Here is a 22,765-nt window from a genome sequence, read left to right on the forward strand (position 1 = left end):
TACCACCATATGTAGATAAAAACCTTAAGGCATTTAGACACAGCACTTTTCTATAAGAGGCTGTTATCCCCTGTATCTGCTTTTGGTTTCATTAGAGAACTGAGATACAAGCTCTACACAAAGACCTTTCCCTTTCCTGCAGTAGTTCAAATGCACAAGAGGAAAAAGAACCATTTTCCCCTTCCAAAAAATCTCAGGAAAATCTCTGAAAAAACATTGGGAAGTCAAGATGTTGTCTGAAGGGCCAATAAACAAATGTAAGGAATCACAAGTGGAACATCACATAAATGTTTCATGTGGAAAAGCTTACAATCACTCTAAACCACATTCCAGCTTCCATTTTGCATATGTAATTTCACTATGGGAAGGGAAGAAGAGATGAGTTAAGGAAATTCTTTGTTTAAGTATGCCTATACTATATGACCCAGAAAAAATGAAGAACACAATGTTACAATCATAGAACCTTAAGTTACAGATTCTATGATCATACAAGCAAACATATAAATATATCTTGAAATAAAGGTATGAAGTCATGATAATAAGATTGAAGATTGTCTTACCTAAACCGATGCTTATAGCCAAGAGATCCAAGTTTGCCAAGTTTTCTTGATAGAGAATTAGACTCATTTTCTGGCATTCTTTTTCAATTAAAAATAAAATGATTCCATAGTTACACATGATACTTTTGCCCCTATGAAGCTACGCACAGAATAGTAAGGAATTTAGATTTTTTCCAGATTATCACTACTTTCCGTACTTAGTCCAAATCTCTTTTGCAAGCCATTTTGTAATACTAAAGGTTCAGTGGACATAAACAGAATAATGCAATTTAAAGGAGAAAAGCTGCTGGGCCTGTTTATATGCCAGGGCAGTCAAACAAGCCTTAATTTGTCAGCAGGGTCTGTTGTGTCAAGCTGGGCATCCCTGGGTACCATTTTTGCATGGTGCCTACAGGAGCTCAGTTTGCCATGGCATGCTGTGAGAAATCCAGTGGCTAGATATCCATTTTCCTCTTACCCCAGTATAGGGGAAAAACAGGCATGCTTCCATTTATCAAAACTAACTTATTAATTAGCCATTCATTGCAAGTGAATGCAAGCACAACTAACTCTGTCTAGGCCTGGGCACGACAAGATTCTGATTCAAATTATTTCATAGGGTATTTTCTGGAATGCTAAACACCTTGCATAAAGCAGTTTAATGATAAGTTACATGGTGATGCAACATAAATGTTAATATAAAGTATGAGATCTGATGGTTGAAAGCTTGCAAAGCAGTACCTCTACATATATGAGGCAGAATTCAGCCAAAGAAGTTCAGAGTTTCGTGAACTGATTTGCAGGAGTCCCAAATTATAGTCATCCTGATTTTTTAAAAACATTTACCTGAACCGTGTCCATACAAACTGCAATTCCATAAATATTATGTATAGGTTCTATTGAAATCAAGCCCCATATGTGTGACACACGAGATGATGAAGAACTATGGAAATCAACAGGACAAGTAACTATGATCAGGATTCTATGTCTAGATGCTGCCCACTAAAACTGTCTCAAGAATGTTGACACGTAGAGCTTCAGAACCATATTCCTAAAATGTCAATTAGGTCTGAAGAAGTGAAGCTTTAGTTCACAATTAATAATCCCTACAACAGCAGGGACAGCAAAATAAAGAACAATGTTAGATGTCTGAACAAAAATTCCCATAATCCCTAACCAGTCCTCATGCTTGTTGGAGCCAATGGGAGTTGTAGTCCAAACATTAGGAGAGCACCAGGTTGCTCACTTCTGGTATGTTCCACTGCATTAACCCATTTTGTTTGTTTTATAAAAACAGATACTGCACTTTTATCTGAACTTTCCTTCCATATGCGGACAGTTCACATTCACAAAACGGGTTTTCCACCTCCCCTTTTCTTCTGCTGCTTGGAAAATCTGCTCCTGGGGGACCCTTGCAGTGATTTGGGATATTGCCCAGAATGCTGTAAACACACAGGGAGGAGCACTGGTAGAAACTGCTACCTTACAGGGAAGACTGGTGATCACTTTGTGCAAACTCCACCCCCAGAATAGGTTCACCACCACAGAGCATGATGGCTGTCTCCCATAAAGCTCAAAATAAAATCTGCAATGGATGAGGAGTCCCACTGACATATTCTCCTCTGTCCCTCCATTATGTGAATGGAGAAGCACCTTTGAATCCAAGCCAGGGTCATTACACTGAGACTTCAGTAAAAGGCAGAATAGAAATGCTTTAAATAAATAAATAAAATTTATTTTACACTTATTTATTCGATTTATATCTTGTCTTTTTCCTACAAAGGGCTCAAAGCAGCTTACATCATTCTCCTCCTCCATCTTATCCCAACAACTACCACCCTGTGAGGTAGGTTGGGCTGAGAGTCTGTGACTGGCCCAAAGTCACCCAGTTGGCTCCATGGCTGAGCGGGGACTAGAACCCGGATCATCTAAGTCCCAGTCCCATATGCTTAACCACTCTTAACCACTACACCACACTGGCTCACTTAATAAGAAATGCCACACTGAAATGCAACCAAGTCCATTTCCAAACCATCCAAAGTCCAAACCGTTTGGAAATTTAATTTCTGTGCACCCCTGGTGCAGAGTCTGCATGAATTCTGAGCTATCTTTCTATTCTTTTCCTGTCATTTGTTCAAACTATGATTTACCACTCACCTTTTATGATTATCATATTTGAGTACTTATGTTCTTTTAGTGAAAACAGTGGTGTCTTCTGCTCATACAAGGTCTATTTATATCTTGGGTTAGATTCAAGAAAAGAAAGTTCAAGAAAAGAAAGTGTAGGAACTGCTATAGGACCCACCCAGTTACAGTGCTGAGTGAACTCTTCCACGTGCATGTTTAAAATAAAACCAGTGGTTACACTCCTCTCAATGTTTTCGTATCCAAAACAGCTGGCAGTTCTCTCTTAAATATAGTCATGTCAACTGAAGAGAACTGAATATGCTTGGCTTTAAGTACAGATAAATATTAAACTTATGCTCGAAAGTTCATCACCCCAACCCACTAAGCTGTGTCTGTCTTCTGCAATCATTCAAGAATAAATCTCTTACAGTTGTAGCTTGCCTACCTGAAGAATGTATGTTGTTCTACACAGCATTTCCATAGATGCTTGCATGCAGTTTTGCTTTGTGCTTCAAAAAAGAATGATGTTTCATTACACTGAAATGAAAAAAAAATAGTGAAGTATTCTGACATGAAAGAATTTGCATTGAATAGTCCAAGCACAAGAATGCAAATTTGTATTTTACTTCTACCCATGTCTATCAGGAGAACTACAACGTATGACAATTGCACTTGTCTGCTAAAAACCACACATGCAAATAAATATATAGCAAATATACAGGAAATCATTTTAACCAGCAAATCAACATATCTTCCAAAGGCCACTTTGTGTGTTTTATTTTCTAACACTAATCTATACTGGAAAAAAATGTGTTGTCCTTGTGGTGGTGCATTTCTTTTTCATTGAGTTCATGCACTAGAAAGCAGATATATACAAGCATCAAATTCCCACAACAAACATGTCATTTTTTGACATAAACATTGACCTTCTTGTCATAAAAAGTACATGTGAAATAGTTCTATATTTTCTGCATAGTCACCACATTCAAGATTAAAGCTTAACAAAACAAACATCAGTCAACTCACTGAAGAATTGAGAAATATTTACATAAGAAGAAACCCTCACATGGACCTTTTTATAAAGAATACTAGTGAGGTGTGGTGCATATGCAGCAAACAACAGTGACACTGAAGAATTACTGTAATTCTTTCAAGAAATCAAATCCATCAGCAAAATGAATTATAGAATTCCGAGAGAGAAAGCAAATATAAAAAACATACTAGCCTTCTAGTGGCATTTCATGGACAATTTAATTGACTTCAGAGCTTTAAAAGAACCTTAAAAGCTAGCTGAAGTTATTCATTATACAGAATAGATTTTACAAACCAATGAGTTAAAAACAGAGTATAATTTATACGATGACTAATTTCCCAAAATTCCAAAGTCAAAGAAAAAAGATCACATTGTTTACATTGGGGCAGTGCTGCACTGTAACATAAAGGAGCCTAGACCGGCAGAGGCATTTAGTTTTCGGCACACATAGGACTGTAGGCCTTGGCCTATCTTGCTCTCCTTCCCTGTCCTAACAGAAGCTCACAATACTACATGATGGATTGCTTGTGAAACACAGGAAATTTCAAAAGCAGCCAGCAGTGTGGATGTGCAGCAGAGAATGTCCGAAGAGAATTGTTAAAATGTACATTGAGCACACACAACCCTTTGGGCACACCTAAAATAGTTTCTTTGCTAACAGCCAACATATCTGATACTTGAAACTATATTTAAGGTTTTTGAAGTCTTATGTTTTGTTTTAAACTATAAAATAAATTAATAAATGCAGGCTTGCTTAATAAGCACTTTACACTATAAGCCAGAATCCAGAGAAGTCTGACTCTTGATCTGTCTACCCCAAGGAGACTTTCAAGTTTACATTTCTCAAAAGCAATTTTCCAGACCACTATGGGCTTTACAAACTCAAGATTATTTTCCAAAAGAGGTTTGTGATATTGTACAAGGGCATGCTAGTTAAAAAAGATAAAGCAAATCTCATTGGACATATGAAAGATGTTGGGTGCACCTTTGGATCCTAGCCATAGTACTCAAAGACTTTTGAAATGACAGTGTACAAACTCTGCCAAAGTAATAACATTCATAGAGAGAATAAAAGCCTTAGTTTCCACTGCTTTCTTTTGACACTCTATTTGACCTTATCCTCCTTTAAACAAAAGGATGACGGTCAGAGTCTACTATGAGAAAAACTTAACACAAATCTCAAAACTAGCCCATGGAATATTTGAGTCTGAAACTATCAGCAGAGCAGCCAGTTTGGTCCTCAGTGAAAAAACAAACCCTCCACCAAATGCAAGAAAACAACTCTTATGGACAAAAAAATCAATTTATCATTGAATGAGAAGTCAGCTATGTATTGATTTCAAGAAGGTAGTTGAGAAGCATGAGTTCTCAATTCTCCCAAAATTTCTCTTCATTCTTGATGGAAACATCATCTTCATCATTCATTACATTTCTATACCACCCATGGCTGAGGCTGTTTGGGCAGTTCACAACATTAAGTCATCCATTGAGATTTGAACCAGGCCCAACCCTCCTTCACTTCCAAGATTTGGCAGGAACAGGCACTTCAGGCTATACAGAAGCTATGTTCTCTGACTTGTTCACTTTTTCCTTACATGTAACAAGTCAAAAGTCAGTCACATCTTAGACCAATTGCACACACATACATAGCTCTTTTCCTCTCCACTCACACAACCAATCAATTGAACACTTTGCCCAGGGAATCCTGTGAATGCTTCTGTATTAGTACAAACAAATTCTCAGTTCTGATAGTTCCATACTTAAAGACAGCCTAGAATTAATTTCGGATAGATAGAGTAGGATTTTCACCCATTCTGTATAGGCTTCTAAATGCCATGGAATGTTACTGTACACAACAAGCATGTTTACACACACATGCACACACATGTGAAATACAGATCTCTTGCTGTGGTGCATGATATCTGCACAAATAACAATCACATATCACCATGCACTTCCAAAGCCCCTGCCATGACCCCCAAATACAAGCAGCAACCAGAACACAGAGGGAGAGGTACTCCACTGCAAGGTGTGGAGGCAGCAGACCTGGCCTTTGATAGCAAGTATAGTTTAACAGAAGCAAATCCCAAGCCAGGCATTCCCAAGGCACAACTCCCAACAATAGTTATCCCTAAACCAGTTTCCCAAGAGGACAGCATCCTCACTTCTTCAAGCCTTGCACTTAGAGGGCTGCCCTTTAAAAACCATACTCTCTTTTGAAAGGGTACAAGAAAATGCTCAGTTAGGACTAGAAACTACAACTACTTTGCTTCCTGTGATCTGTCCAAGGTGCTGAAGACCCCATCTTTGACTACCCTTCTTCTCCAGCCCACAGCTTCTGACTGTAGACAGGGCACGCAGTCTCAGCTAAATAAATACTGCCTGCCAGACTTGCTTCATCTCAACCTTTCTGTGGATTTCACCTGGACTGGACCAAGACCGAACAGTTTGGACTATGCTACCAGTGATTATTCTGCTAGATCTTCTGTTTGAAATAACAATAATCAGTGTAAGAGACAGACAATGCATTACACTTTGATTTATTTTGAAAGCTGCATTCTCGCATGGGTCACCCATCAGAGGCCACATGTTGCCAGTAAATAGGCCTGAATCCTGCAGTACACTACTGCTTTTTTCTTTCAGGGAAGGCTCACCCCTTTTCTCTTTCTGCCACTCGCTTTTCTTTCTGCTGATAGTTTTCTCTCTCCTTTTTTCTAGATCAAGGGCCATATACCCCAGAAAAAGGGGTCTGAAGCCATACGGCAGCCAACCTTTAAGAGAGAAAAAATCTGCCAAAATTGAACCTTCCTTAAACAATTTGTTTACTGCAAGGCATGAGCAAGAGAGCCATTAGACAAAACAGGAATTCTTCTTTGTTCTTGCATAACTCATTCCTAGTGGTATTTTCTGTTCACAACCTTATAGAAGCATTTGAACTACAAAATATTCAAACATACTTGAAAAGCCAAAGCTTAATCTCTCAGATAAACAAGATTTAATTCTATTCAGCAAAGGCCAATAAGGAAGTTAGATGTTTCACTGAGTTTCATAGACCTGTCAAGATGGAGATAAATTTAAAATTCAGAGCCAAATTCCATGTTATTCTTGAGTAAGGATATTCACTAACTTGATTGAGAATATTCTATCAGGATTCTGGAGTGGAATTTAGCCCCCACTTAACCCCCTGCCCTTTGCTTTTAAACAAAGTAGGGAACAGTCAAATGCAGGAATGAATTGAGGAGAACTGGTATGTGAATTGAGGGAGTACACCACTCCCCACTCCCAATGTCTAACCATGGTTCATTAGTTCATTGTATAAGCCTCTTAAAAGGTGGTTTGTCAAAATTACACCTAATAGATTGCATCTTTGTTCTTTGAAATACTTCTGCAAAGCATTCTTGTCAGGGCTTGATATTACCAAATGCTGTCAGGTATTTTAATATTATAAGCATAATAGTGAGGTCTCATTTTAAAAGCCTACAAATCAATCTCCAGCTGTTACACCAAAAGCAATGGTATTGCCTTTTTAAAGCTTCCAGATTTTCCATTTGTATTAAACATCTGAAATAATTTCAAGGCATTTACAGACAAGTTTATTATAAGCGTAAATTATACGCAACTTGCAGCACTTTCGTGCAATCTAATTTACTTGATGATTACAGATGATGAAGATAAAGTGTCACTGTGTTACAAGAACTTTACAACCTTTACCTGAGATGTATCCTTACCGACAGAGATAAAACATAGTCTTTTTGCTGTTTTTAATGTTTTAATTTTTTTGCTACTAGATATGCTTACAAAACAATCCAGTGCAAGTTTACTAAGACATAAGTTCCACTGTGTTTAATTGGGATTACTTCCTTATAAAATATGTTTAGGGTTGTTTGCTTAATAAACTCCATTTCTAGGCCAGAAAGAAAATGAACTTACATCTTTTCCCAGAACTCTGAGCTCAAACTGAGTTTCCTTGAAGTGGACCTTTGTAATTCTAGGCCTAAATATTCGAAAAAGAAAAATGTGCAATAAGAATTCAAAAATATCAAAGTGCAATGGATAAAAGTTTTCTCCCAAGGATGAGTTGTAAGCCATGGGGAATGAAGGGGGAGGTTGCCCAGTAAGGCAATCTAAAATATTTTAAGAAATAAATAATGTTATTAATGAACTACCATATATACCGGTGTATAATACGAGCCTTGAAACCAGAAATAGTGAGACAAAAATGGGAGTGGGAGTCATCTTATATGCCAGGTGAAAAATTTTATTCATTCAAATTCATTTTAAAAAACTTCTTACTGGTACTGGAGGAGCTTGTCTTGCATTGTATCGCAAGTCCTGCATACAGGTGCAGACTCAGTCCCATGTCCAGTGTCTACCTCGCACTTGCCTGTCCCTCCCACACCCATTTCAGGAAAACTTGTTCTTAACTCAGGGACTACCTGTATTGCTAGAGATGGCTCCTAATAAAGCTTTGAAGTAAATCAACAAAACAAGTTCCCTTCTCTCTTAGGTACCCATCAGAAGAATAACAGTCAATGTACTCTTTATGTGAGGGGAAAAAAGCAATCTAAGATATAACAGTATGAAACCATTCAGATCAAGTAAAAATATGAGCAGAAAAGTATATAGGAACCCTGCATTAGTACACAATGCAATATTTACTAAATCCCATTATGGTTACAGGGCCTGAAACAATATATATTACTTACCAAAAATACTTTCCTACTTGCTTTTTATTTTTGTAGACAACCACTCCTACAGGGGTTAATCCTACAAAATATTCAGACTTGTTTTCACCCTGGAAAATAATGATAAAATTGTATGTGTATTTACAGAGTGTTTACTGCCTTTCTTTAAAAAAATGGTAGAGCCACAGAGAAAAGACAGACAATGGCAAATATTTCCAAAGTTTGTGCTGTCATGGTGGTCAGAAGAAAACATATGCAACTTTATTTATTTTTAATGTCCTGTATATTTAAGGAATTTTCAGCCCTACTGTAGCTTTGAGCTACTGATTATTTCTTACTTCCTGTTACTTTGAACTTTATTAGGGCCATACTCACACTCTTGGTGTTACTTTCATATTTTCTGCCTGAACATATCCCCTGGTAATAAAACCCTTTAATCTTGTAACAACACTTAAAATAAATCCCTCAGATTTGTATTCTATAGTATTTTTCCCAGCACAGGTAATTGTCTTTTAAAATGAAATGCAACCACATTCCTTCACAGAAAGTATCCTTAATCCATCCTGCTTCTAAGGATGTATTCCTGTGGCTTTCAATTTCACGTTAAACAAACAGAATAACATTGGTTTATGAAAAATGTAGTTACTGCTTTTCACCATCAGTCCTCTCCAGTCAGTTCAGGGGGACTGTTGACATTTTCCAGGACCCAAAGAATTGCACAACCAGGTCTATCTGCTTAAGTGAGCTCAACCTCCTATGCTGTATATGTCAATTGCATTTGGGGCTGAAGAAAACTGCAAAAACTACTTCTGGTAGGGAACTAGACTTACAGAAAACAAATCAACAAACTCACTGGGTACAGACAATCTTGCTTGTGGGCCTAAAGAACCTCTTTGGATCAGAAAAGAAGGAACTATAAGGTTCAGCTTCAACTCTTGCTCTCCAAATCTTAGGCCTTCTGACTTGCCATACAGCTAAGAGTTCCATCTTAATCCATCCTTTATCCTAGTTTTTAAGCTCCTTCACTGCAACATATTTATTACCGCTATTTATATCATGCCTTTCAGAATAAAATCTTACCAAGCAATTTACAAGTAAAATAATTATTTGTTAATTAAAAATAATTAAAACAATATAAAAAAATAACACATAAAGGTATTTCCACAAGGCAGATGATGGTAGGAAGCCTTGGGGTGAAAAAGAGAGACAAACTAGCTGGAGCAGAAGCCTTAGATCAGGGGTCTCAAACTCAACTTACCTGGGGGCTGCTGGAAGTAGAGTCTGGGTGAGGCTGGGCTGCATCAAGTATTCCACCACCACGGTGGTGGTGGGCCGCTCAACTCGTGGCCGGCCCAGGCACCACCGGCGCTTTGAAGGCCGCAGGGCCCCACCCGTCCCGGCAGTTGGCCCGCGGGCTGCGAGTTTGAGACCCCTGCCTTGGATGATCTTTACTTGCCTGTTGACCTCTCTTTTTGGGGATCCTTCCCCGGGAGAGTTGGTGGTAATGACCTGTGCCGGACATAGTCTAGCAGGAGCAAGGAACCAATATGACTATAGTAAAAATTCTCCTTGGGAATTCCCTCAAAACAATTCCTAATAATATAAGAATAGGAAATGTCCATTTTCAGTATAATCAATCCCTTCCTTCCTGACAAACATGCTCTGCTATGGTTGCTTGTGTCTGGCCATCCAGTGAGGTCTACAGAGTAACAATTTTCCTCACTGTAAAATGTTCCTCATGTCTGAATTCAGTTTTATTATTTCACCTAAATCAGCTATCTTCCCATACAAGATTTCTTCTTCCCATACAAAACTATATATATCAAAGCCCAAGTGGAGATCCTGTATCTGCAGACTATCACATTGGCTTCAATGGCAGAGTCAGTCTTTACAGTCTAAGGAGCCTCATGTATGCATTTGAACCCCCCACACCCACAGCAAATTAATGGTTTGGGTAAATGAGAAGGGATCCAATGCTGCTTCAATGCTTATGCCACTAGCATAAGCAACCTCTAGTGCAATGCCAGCCATACATGTTGGAGCAATGGATTTCCCCAAGAAACAACCCTCCAGCATACACATTATCATTATTCAAGAGGTTAGTACAGAAGCACCAAATCAATCCTGTAAACAGAACAGCACTGCGAATACTGTTCATGGTTTGCAAACCTACATACATTTGCACCCTTATTTTTAAAGGAATTGCTTACATAGACAGGGTGAAGATCAACTCCATACATCTCAAGTGTCTTTGCCACTCCTAGGTAGTTCAATTCTGCCTCAGCTGGAACATGACCCCTGTTTAAAAAGAACAACCACAGACATATCTTTGGTTTTAACAGTGTATTTAAATATGGCTTTAATATTTATATGCAAACCATTTAGTGATTTAATTATATTAAGCAGTATTTGAGTGCACTGGACAGGTTCTACCCAAAGAATGGCAAGAAGGTTATTAGGGTTCAATAGATAATGTAGTGAAATTCACATTGGCCAAATGCCAGGGTTGTTTCTTGCAGCCCTGTCAAGGCCTTATTTATAGCCTTCAGCTGTTAGGAAGTACACCAGAAAAGTGGTTTTCCCCATTATATTTCTTAGATAAGGGCTGCTTTTTCCTCTGAGAACTGAAATTCTTTGTTCTGTTGAAGCAGCTTTGTTCCCCCTCGTCTCTCAGAAAGGCAGGTTAAGCTTGTGGCTGACAGCCTCTGAAGCAGGGAGAAAGAAGTGCCTATAGAAACCCAAGCAGACACCATTTTCCTGTGGTCTCAGCTTGGGTAGGGGAATTAACACAGTAACCACCCAGATAACTTTGGAAGCCCACAGAGCATCTCCTAGCATATTCAAGGAACCAATATGGTTACAGTATGTTATCTTCTGCACAAGTTTCATCCTTAGTTTCCTGAGGTGTCTTGCCTAGACTAGGCCCTTGATCATAAACAAACTAACAAACAAACATTTGGTCTGGGGAGATAGGAATTAATACATTTTATTCATGTGGCTTCCTGACAAAAGTGAAAAATACTAACAAAGCTTTGGTTCAAACGTACCTCCTCAAAAGGAGGTATTAGCCATTAACTAATATGGAGACATTAATTCAATTCCCCCACCATTTTTTCAGGAGAGAAACGGCATAAATAAAGTCTCTCAGCATGTGTGATAGTCCTGGGTCACAATCACAACAGTTGCAGTCCATTGCATCTGTTAACAGCTGACAGTGTTATTTCTGAGGTTCACTTATGGGTTTGTCACAGGTGAGAACTTTGCAGTGAGTTTCCATTGACATTAAGCATTATGCTGTAAAGATGTGTTTTCTCCCTTCGGTTATCATGCTCCAAATATGTTACATTTGTTTAAAGAATGTAAAACAAAAGATTTGTTTGCAAACCTGGCCATATTTAGACCCATTTGCTTTAATGAAATCCAAGCAACAGCCTTGCTAGATTGCAATTCTTGTTTTAAAGAACTATATTATCAGTAAGACAGAGAGTAATGTGCAGGAGGTTTCCTACTTTGTAAGATTTCTAAACTTCACATTAAAAAGCATCAGAAAAGCTATAACCAAGCGTGGAATTTCCCTCCCTAGAAGGATTTGTTGAAAGAAAATCAACCTGTTAGTGACATATGACTGGGGGAAAAAATCAACCTTGAGATCTATGTCAAAAAAGTTTTTCACAATCTTATCTGTGAGCAGTATTGCTCCAATCAAACTCTGAGATTGGTTTGTTTCACTGAGAAATGAATGCAGAGCAAACAGAATCCCAGTCTGCACTGGAAAATTATGACTTTTTTGTTGAGGAAAAAGAAACAACTCTTCCATACATCTTAAGTCAAAGGTAAAGTGTATGTGTGCACACATATAAAACATTGAATCATATGTTTCCTAATGATAATAAATTAATAATGTAGTGTACATATTAAGATTTTTCAAAATCTCAAAATGTTACTGATCTGCAATTGTCTTTATTATCCATTATCATCTATCAGTTTGAACTATGTCCCTTATAGCAAAGATTCAAACTTTTTATTTTCTCTTTTCCTTTTGATTGCTTGTGTCAGAAGTCTTCAATTCTTTCTATGCTTTCTTTTATTAAAAACAAGAAACCTCCTGCACATTACTGCACAACACTGTCATTTTACAAGATATGCATATGCTAAATTGACTATACTCCTTCTCTTTAAATTTTGTTTTTTCTACCTTGCACTCTCAGGGGTAAAAAACAAGTTGCATTAAATACATAATGTTTAGCTGACCCTTACTTCAATTTTTACTTCCAAGTAAGTTTACTTCTGAACTGGGACCAAAAAGCACAGGAAAGTGTAACTCTTGCATTCAACCATTACTTCCCTGTAACTTTCTTTTCCCAATATTTCTCCAGCAATCCATACAGAGGCTAAAAATGGGGAAAACCCACCCGTGCCACCAATCAGGGTGGATTTAATTTAAATAAAATTGATTTAAATCACTAGTATGTAAGAGTAGATGTAAATCAAGGCTTTCTACATAATTTGCACGCATGCCTGCCTCACCCTTAGGTAGAGGAACTTCATTAAAATATTCCCAAACTGGAACTCTTTTAAGGTCTGCTGCCACTATAGGTTTTCTCCTCCAGGGAAAGAATAATATTACAAACCTCAGGCTATACACAAAAAGATCCAAAGACTTGGGGAGTATTCTGCTCAAAAGGGTTCACTGTCATTTTTACTGCTTGGCCCTCTCTCCTCACACTTAGCTTCTTGTATAGATCTATTCCTCTCTCAACAGTCTTCTTCTTTTAATTGAAGTTTCTGAAACACTTTTTAGCTCCCATTTCTGATGGCCAAAGGGGAAGAAATTTAGGGAGGAGAACCTGCTCCACCCATGTACAGTGGTGCTTCTTGATCAGACCCTGCACAGTTACATGACAAGAAAAAAGGAAGACTCGGCTGAACACTATGGGCTGGATTCTAATTAAGTCATGCTTAGAGTAGATCCACTGAAATCAATGGGACTTAAGTCAAGCAAGATCTGGCTTCAAGTATTTCATTACATTTAACTTTTAGACATTTTCCTGCTTTCTGGCTGTTTCATTACACAAAACTTGAGATATTTTCAGATATGCCTTCAAGCCAGACAAATGAAATTAACCTTCCAAGTTAAGCAGGCCATTAAAAATGGCCACTGCAGTTTGCTCTACTCCACAATACCATCACGTACAGTAATTTATGAATACAGTTAGGCTACTTAAAAGTTATTTCCCCATAAAAGTATCTCCAAATAGCATTACTTTTCATCATTATTAAAAATGTGCTGGTATGCATGTTTCGAATATTATACTTCTATCCCACTCTTACATGGACTGCCAGTTATCACATTGAGCAGAGCTACACCCCCTTAGTTTCACTGGGTCCTTGCTACATTTAACACCATTCCAATTCCAGGAGATAATAGTTCCAGAAAGTCACCAGACTTTAAAAATTTAATCCCTCACCTGTTGGGAAAGGATAAAGGAATACAAATTATTCTGTCAGAATAAAGTTGCTTGTTATCCTATAAAATAATGGCATCCATACTTGCAGGAGAGGACACTGTTATACAATACAGTACACATTTTACAAGCTGAGTATTTTTTCAGCAGTCTAACACAAACCTTTGCATACTGTCATACTCTTTCTCTCCACATGCTTTCCTTTTTGTTCCATTCTTACATATGGATAAATTTTTTAAATGTGTCTTGCCAACTCTCATATTCTGTCCATCAGGTTTTTTCCTGCTTAAGAGTAAATTCCCCAATCTTTTACAACTTCTACATATATTGGCACTTAGTCCTGCAATCATCTTATCAAGGAGGCTTATCTCTCTACTCACTTGGCTCCACTATCCTTAATCACCTCATTTCTCAAATATGTTTTTTCTTCTCTTACCTTTTTGATTAAGACATGCAAGGTTCTGCCAGACAACTATGGTGATTGATGAGCTGATTAATCTAATAAATTATGAGCACTGCCAGAGTTTTTAAACAGCATAGTTTTATTGCTAGAACTTCATCCAGTCTTATTGATGATGGTTGTTATGTTTATGTGTTTATAGAAATTTATGATTACCCCATCTTTTTCTATGTTTATACATATCACAGTGCCGCTGCTAGTTTGAAGCTAAAGATTCAACAAATATACTGTTATGTTGTAATGTAAGGGGACATAAAGTCACAGTCTGAAACACGAGTTACAATGATCTCTGCTTCCAGAGGAAAAATAGATCCCATTTTTAAATCTGTAAGCAGATTTAAAATAGAAATTAGTCCTCCTACTCACATAGGATCTGTTCCTTCAATGCCCTTTTCATTGCACAATTTCCCATGCAATATCAATTGATTAAAACATTCTTACATCAAAGTTTTGTGTATCCGTTCTATAGCATCTTCTAGTTCTTCCTTCTGGTCTGGTACAAAGCGGTATTCTGAAACATAACCTGGGGTGTGCTTGTATGGATCATAGTCTCCAAGTTCAGCTACACAATACATATAGCACACAAAGGGAAAAAAATAATTACACATTTTTTAGTGAGCTTACACAAAACATCTTATTTCCTAGTCTCAGCATTTGAAATCTGTATGACAATGAAAAGCTAGGAAGAAAGGGGAAGACTTACAGAGCTGAGAGCGGCCATAAGTACTACAGATCATTAGTATGAGTGTCAGGAAGACCTACAAATGACACACCACTGATCTAAAGTGGGTCATGCCAGGGGCACCAGATTTTCCTCATTTATTTTTGAAGAAAAATTTGTGAAGAAAATAAGGAGAATGAGCAAAAGAGAAAAGGGGTGAGAAGAAGAGAAAAAAGAAAGATAACCATATATAGCAAAAAATTAAACTTGGTCCCATCTTGGTCAGTATTCACTAAAAAGTAGATGGAACTCCTCTCATAATCCGTCACAATACACCTAAAAATAAACAAACCACAAATAGAAGGCTGTGATCTGTTTAGCTTTTCCCACTTGAAAAAGAAACACAATCAGTTTTGGTTCTCCTGGAATCCTGCTTCAGTGTTACACTTGCACTGGGCTTGTCCTATGGCCCTTATGGCACTTTAAACTAACTGATGTATTGAGGTGAAAGCTTTTGTGGACTAGAACCCACTTTAATCTGAAAAAGAAGACATGGTGGGTATCTGATAAAATGTATTCTACTCCACAAAAGTATGCGCCCCAACATATCTTTCAACGCACTCTGTGTGTTCTGCAACAAACATGAACATTCCTTTGGAATTTGTCATAAAGTAGAACCAATTCATAATCCATGGCATTCAATTCACTCCAGTCCAGTTTTCAAATGTCATAAAACCTTTGCTATAAACAAAAGACATAGTATTAGAAAGAAAAATACAGCATCAATTAACCTGAGGCACGTACCCTGCACTGCATAAGCTCCCAGCTGTGCAGCAATGTTGACAGGACAAGGCAAGCGTCCTTGCAAGACATCCTGCTTCACTTGTAAGAAAAACTGATACCTAAGGCAAAGGCAAAGGCAAAAAATATAACTATAGAAAGGTAAATATCCTCACATGCTAATACCTCACTATTAGGGTTGTATTTAAAAGAAACATTGTTAGATTCGCTTGGAAGGGGGTGCACAGCTCACATTAAAAATTGGTAGTCACATTTTGTTTAGTACAAGTGTGAAGATCTTTCCTGCTCAAATACACTTTAAAAGAAAAATTGTCACTTTATTTGTTCAGCATATAAGCTGTGGCAATATATATGCAATATATATGAATGCAATATATATTAAATAATAGGCTTTAACTGGGTTGGATGCAAGATCATCATTCCACCAGTAGGGTGGATACAACTGGTGGAATGTGGGAGGGTTGAGGGATAGAAAAGAAGACAGGGAAATCCCGTTCCACCAGCGGTATCAAGTTAAGGGTGTAATGACAATCTTGGATTCAACCCACTGCTATAAATTTATGACAGATTTTAAAAAATGGAAGTTGGCACTAAAGCCAATAGCCTTAGGATACATCTAGTGACTTGAACAAATTTGATTCCAAATTAACTAACATACTCGTAACTCTTCTGAAAGAAACTTGGGAATTGTGGTTTAATGAGGATTAGGAGTCATAGAATCATAGTAGAGTTGGAAAGAGCCAGAGGGCCATTCCAACTTCCTGCTCAATTCAGGACTCCAAGTTAAACCATCCCTCTGATGGCTGTTCACTTGCATCCTGAATTCTTCCAGGGTGGGAGAGCCCACAACATCCCGAGGTAGCTGGTTCCATTAATGTACTGCTCTAACCGTCAGGAAGTTCTGATCTTCAACTGGAACCTGGCTACCTCTAACTTAAGCCTATTATTTCATGTCCTGCACTCTGGGATGATCAAGAAGAGATCCTGGTCTTCCTCTTTGGGGCAATCCTTCTCGTACCTGAATAGTGCTACCACACCTCCCCCAGTATTTCTTCTCAGGGCTAAACATGCTGAATTATTTCAGTCCTTCATCACAGGGCACTGGTTTCCAGTCCCTGGATCAACCTTGTTGCCCTCCTTGTTGCCAAACTTTTCCAGTTAGTCTACATCTTTTTTTAAACTGTGGTGCCCAGAACTGGACACAGTACTCCAGATGAAGCCTAACCACTGCTGAGTAAAGGTGAACTAGTACTTCATGGAATCTGGAAGTGATACTTATATTAATGCAGTCTAAAATAGCATTTGCCCCTTTTTGCAGCCACATCACATTGTGGACTCATATTCAACTGGTGATCTTGAACAATTCCAAGATCCTTCTCACTTCCAGTATCATTGACCCAAGTAATCCCCATCTTGTAATGATACATTTGGTTTCTTTTTCCTAGGTACAGAACTTTTGTCCCTATTGAATTTCATTCTGTTGCTTTCAGTCCAGTGCTCCAACCTATCAACCAATCAAGTTCATCTTGAATCTTCTTCCTTCCTTCCAGGGTTTTAGCTATTCCACCCTAGTTTTGTGACATCTGCAAATCTGATCATCATTCCCTGCAGTTCCTCATCCAAATCATAATTAAAAATGTTGAAGACCACTGGGCCAGGACTGAACCTTGTTACCTCTCCCCAGTTTGAGAAGGTGTACTTGATCTGGCACTTCCCCTATCCTTCCTTATCTATAAAAGATAATAGACAGTGGCTCTGAGCATTCTTCCACCAGCAGCCGTGGAGATCAACCCAATAAAATGACCATTTCCCTATGAATCCTGAGCTGCCATCCTGCTGCTTCAACTTGTACTTCTTCATGAGGAAGGTCATAGATCTTTCTTTTGGGAGAAGATGGAGCCAAAAAAAGGAACTGAGCTTTACTGCCTTTTCTTTGTCATCTGTTATTATTTTGCCATCCACACTGAGTAGCTGAACCCACATTTCTTTCCACTTTTACTCTGGACATAACTTAAGAGGGCCTTTTGTTGTGCTTAGTATCCCTTCCTAGCCTCAGTTCATTCTTAGATTTAGCCGCTGAAGAACTGAGGCCTTTGAATTGTGGTGCTGGGGAAGACTCCTGTAACTCCCTTGGACTGCAAGGTGATCAAACCAGTCAGTCCTAGAGGAGATCAATCCTGACTGCTCTTTAGAAGGCCAGGTGCTAAAGATGAAACTCAAATACTCTGGCCACCAAATGAGAAGGAAGGAGTCACTGGAGAAGACCCTAATGCTGGGAACAATTGAAAGCAAAAGAAGAAGGGGACGGTAGAGAATAAGGTGGCTAGATGGAGTCGCTGAAGCAGTCAGCGTGAGCTTAGGTGGACTCCGGGGAATGGTGGAGGACAGGAGGGCCTGGAGGATTGTTGTCCATGGGGTCGCGATGGGTCAGACACGACTTCATGACTAACAACAACAAACACCATCCCTGCAATTCCATATTACCTACCTGTACTCTTCCTTTGTGGCCTGACCTTCCTTCTGCTTCCTATACATGTCTTCTTTTGTTTTCAGATCACCTCTAAGCTGCTTTTTGAAACCACATGAACTTCTTCTAACTTTTTTTCTTCTTGGAATTGTTTGAAATTGTGCCTTTAGAATGTCCATTTTAAAAAATTTTCCACCCATCTTGGACACCTTTTCTCATTAGAGCTACTACTCATCAATGGGGATTGCTTATCATTGTTCTGAATTTATTAAAATTGGCATTCCTAAAATACAGATACATGTTTGGCTACATTAGGCTTTTGCTTCCTTTGAAATCAAGAATTTAAGTATGGCATGGTTACTTTCCCCCAGAGTTCCCGTTAGCTGCCACTTTGTCCACTAGGTCTTCCCTGCTGGCTAGTATCAAGTCAAGCATAGACATTCCTTCCTCTACTTTCTGTTGAAGAAAGTTATCAGTAATACATGTTAGGAATTTCCTGGAGGGCCCACGTTTGGCAGAATTTGTCTCTCAACAGATACCAGGAAATTGAAGTCCCCCGTAATGACAACCTCTTGCCTTCTTGAAACACTGGCAATTTGCTTTTCAAAAATTTCATCCTCATTTTCTCTTTGACTGGGTGGTTGGTAATAGATTCCAGCCACTACTCTTGAAGGGGTTACTAAGATCATCTGCCTGTATTTCTGTGCAGAGATATGTATCTTTAACATTTAATGCAACATTACCTCTCTTTCTATTTCTTTTGTTCTTCTTGAACAGGTTATATATCCTTCAATTATGGAATTCCTATCATGGAAGTCATCCCACCAAGTTTCAGTTATACCTATCAGGTCATATTCACCCTCCTGTATTAAGGTTCAAGTCCATGCTGTTTGTTTCCCATACTTCAGGCATTAGTATTTAGACATCAAAGACTAGGTGCTTTATACTCTAGCTTTCTTCCTACACTTTTTTGGAAGAATATTATTGGGCACTGTTAGAACTGCTCTCTCTGTTGTGGTGCATAAGTCTATGTTTGTTGTTATGCCAAGTGTACTTCTCCCTCCCCTTTAGGATTCAATTTAAAGCTCTCCTGATAAACCTCTTCATTCTGTGGCCAAACACATTCTTTCCAGTCCTCGTAAGGTGCAACCATCCCTGCCCATGGTCCCAGAATCCAAATCTCTGATGTAAGCACCCCAATATGTCAACATTTGAAGAATGTTTAGTTTCTTTTCTGAAAATCCACTTTTCTTTGAAGAATGTATGCACCTCCACTCCAGCACATCCAAGAATTTTGTTAAAAAAATCAACTAAGTCAAAGCTGCTGGTGAGCTAATCTACTCCATTTCACTCTTCTGTGGAACAGGAAATAAGAGCTTTTCCCCATATAATGAGGCTCTCCCCTCCTCTGTTACACCTGATAGAACAGGGCTAATACAATATAGCAAGAAGAGAAAAAACACTCACTATGCTAAAGAAATGAACATCTTTATACAAAACTCAGCAGTGTGTACATAGCTTTCTTCTGCTTCCACAATTCTCTGGATTGAGGCTGATAAGGCTGTAAGCCTGCAGATAAACAACAGTGCCTAGTACAGAAATAACTATAGTAGTACATGCTGTTATATAAAATTCTGCATAACAGTATATGTCTACTATGTCTACTGTCTACCGTCTACTATGCAAACTAGATTTGCTGGATAAGGTGGAAGGTTGCAAACTGAACAGGTCCACTTAAAATGCAGCTTAATCAGCATCTGAACACAATTCTTTATAAAATTGAAGTAACTGATTAAATTCATTACCAAAAACAGCACGGGGTATTTATCTTGACTAGGGTATACTGGGAGTTATAGGCTCTTTTTATGTTGAAACGTCCATAGGTTTGCAACATATGCTGAATTTACCTTCACTCCATGTGCATTAAATGAGATTAACCAACAATTTAAAAGATGATTTTGTAACAAGAAAAACAAGTCTCCTTTTCTCTCTTTTAAAAATGAGCAAATCCTCTACAAACTTAGTAACTGCTTTAAAAGTGCCTGCTCAGACTTATTCTGATTGTTCAAATGTTATTAGTATCATACCTGGTGATTTCTTCCTTTAGTCTGCATGGATCTTCTGCATAGAATTTAACACCAAAGTAAAGTGTATATGGCGGACCAGCTATTAAACATAAGAAAGCTAATTAATTTCTGAAGCACACATTCAAGTCACTGCAATCTTGAACACATCTTGGAACTAAATTCCATTACTTTGAGAAGAGCTTCCTGAATAAAGTCTACATTTGACTGTAACCTTTGTTATACAACAGCTTCCTTCCCATTTTTCCTAGCAAGCAATTCAAAAAGCATTAGCCCTGAAGTCTCCCAACAATCACAGAATTTTAAAGTAGCAACCACTACTTACTCATAAAAATCTGAGCATCTTCCATGAAGAATTGATAGGACAGCAATACTCAGTGCAGACTGGTTTGCTCAGGGCCACAAGTCACCAGCTACTTACTGCTCATACACAAACCCCACAAAATGCTATTGGAATTGCACAGAAGCAGCACTTATCCAATTGTATCTAATGTCCATACTGGAGAAAGATATTTAGGTGCGACTATGTTATTAATTTATAGAGATTAATTCATTTTTAATGTACTGTTGTGTTAGAATTTAGTCTACAAAGGTATAGCTAGATGTGCATCTTGTTTAATGTTTGACTTGTAAAGGCCGTAAGTTTTGCTTGCAGGAAAAAAATTGTGTCCACTGCATAAGTTCAACAGATAAATCGTCAAAGCTGTAATATTATCCATACTAACATGGAAATAAATCCCGATAAGTATATATAATTCAGCCCCGTGGAATAAGCATGCATATGATTGTGTTGCACATCTTGTTAAATATCCAAGTTTGGTGTTATTGCAAAACAAAGGAATTGCCACAGTGTTCAGTACAGCCCTGTACTGTACATATACAGAGCAAGTTCACAAGAGGGGAATTGCTACTAAATAACCGTGATTTACCACACTGTATGGCCAGGATACATGTTCTTCCCCTGATCTGGCCTATTGAGGGTTGCTATGTGACATCCCAACCTAAACACTGTATGTTAATCATCTGTTAAACACCCCACAGTTAACCTACAATTAAAAGCTAGATTAACGGATTTTGTTTCTCCCACGATTAACCTAGAACCTTTGGGTACAGATAGGAAATGGCAATCTCCATGGGGAGGGGGTGGAGATATTCCAAAAAATTATGTGAAATGTGTCCAAGTGTATACCATGGCAAACCTTGAGTTAAAGAATCCACAACTTCCTACCATTCCATAAAACAGCCCCATAGGCTAATGAACACAAACTTAACTCAGACAAGATCTAGGTTAGCTCACCCTATTTTAGACAAGACTATACTTGCCTTGAAAATCTGGTCAACAACTCAGAAATGCTCCTGAACTTAGATTTATTCTTGGATGGTAATTAGTAGCAGGAAGGGAGTTTGCCAGTGTTCTACAGTTTGTTAGATTACTCCAACCATCTAAGAGTATATAGACCTAACTTTAGAAAAGAATTCAGGCACTTCAGCCAGTAGAAAATGCACTGGTTAAAATTTTGGAGCAACCTGGAGGAAAACAACCAACTCTTTGGCCATGGGCAGTATAGAGATGATGATGATGATGATGATGATGATGATGATGATGATGATGATGATATCATCACCTCACCGGCTTCCAAACCATTTCTGGGCTCCATTCAAAGAACTACCTTTAAATGACTGAACGGTTAGTAATTCAAACCTGGAAGCAATCCTTATGAGCCTGCCTCTGTTCAATTACACCATATTTTAAAGCTGTACACTCATTTGTACACATACACACATTATATAAAAGAATTTAATTTAGAGTCTATCTTGGAATCTGGTTCATATCATCCTCTTCTATGTCACAAGGATATTATGAGGATAAAATGGTGAGAGAAGAGCCATATACACTGTCGAGCTTCTTGGAAGAAAGGTAAAGCCCTTGCCAGATGTCAACAAATGTAGTTGAAACCTTTTCAAACAAGCAAATATGGTCATGATTCTGATGCTTTGTTTAGGAGGCAGTATGAGCATAGTTAAAAGGAAAAAGGTATGGCTTCTATCTTGTGTTCTCTCAGTTAAACCCTATCCATACCTTACTACATCCATGCCAGGGAGAAACACACATCAGCATCAGCAGGCTCATTCCTGCGCTGCTGGATGCTGGAGACAGCTACAAATGAGGATTGGTCCTTTTCATTCCCAGGCTCCCCTTTGTTGCTAATATTATCAAAACAATACCTTTGCTCTGAGGATCCCCTCTAATTTGGCACATGTGTTTGGGAAAATGCTGCGACATTTTCAAAGTTCCCCATTTTATCCTGAGGTGGCCATATGTCAGCAGTAGCCAAACTGGTTCCCACCAGCCCCAGCCAGCTAGGTCAGTGGTCAAGAATCACAAGCAATAAACTAATGTAGTCCAAAATGTGCACTGGGTTACCTACTCCTCCCATATGTG

At 38.4% G+C, this 22,765-nt stretch overlaps 1 protein-coding gene across 1 annotated transcript in view; it reads right to left on the minus strand.

Annotated features, from left to right (window-relative positions):
- Positions 1-22,765, minus strand: part of EPB41L4A (erythrocyte membrane protein band 4.1 like 4A) — a 109,008-nt gene that overhangs the window by 32,044 nt on the left and 54,199 nt on the right. The window contains exons 5-12 of the mRNA XM_044446297.1: positions 20,326-20,404; positions 15,775-15,872; positions 14,751-14,871; positions 10,595-10,682; positions 8,406-8,494; positions 7,630-7,693; positions 3,112-3,203; positions 561-638 (exon numbers count right to left, since the gene is read on the minus strand). Coding sequence (XP_044302232.1) covers positions 561-638; positions 3,112-3,203; positions 7,630-7,693; positions 8,406-8,494; positions 10,595-10,682; positions 14,751-14,871; positions 15,775-15,872; positions 20,326-20,404 — 709 coding nt within the window. The remainder of the gene's footprint in view (positions 1-560; positions 639-3,111; positions 3,204-7,629; positions 7,694-8,405; positions 8,495-10,594; positions 10,683-14,750; positions 14,872-15,774; positions 15,873-20,325; positions 20,405-22,765) is intronic.

The sequence above is a fragment of the Varanus komodoensis genome, unplaced genomic scaffold (genome assembly GCF_004798865.1).
Source record: "Varanus komodoensis strain SLA01 unplaced genomic scaffold, ASM479886v1 scaffold5, whole genome shotgun sequence".
Lineage (NCBI taxonomy): Eukaryota > Metazoa > Chordata > Lepidosauria > Squamata > Varanidae > Varanus > Varanus komodoensis.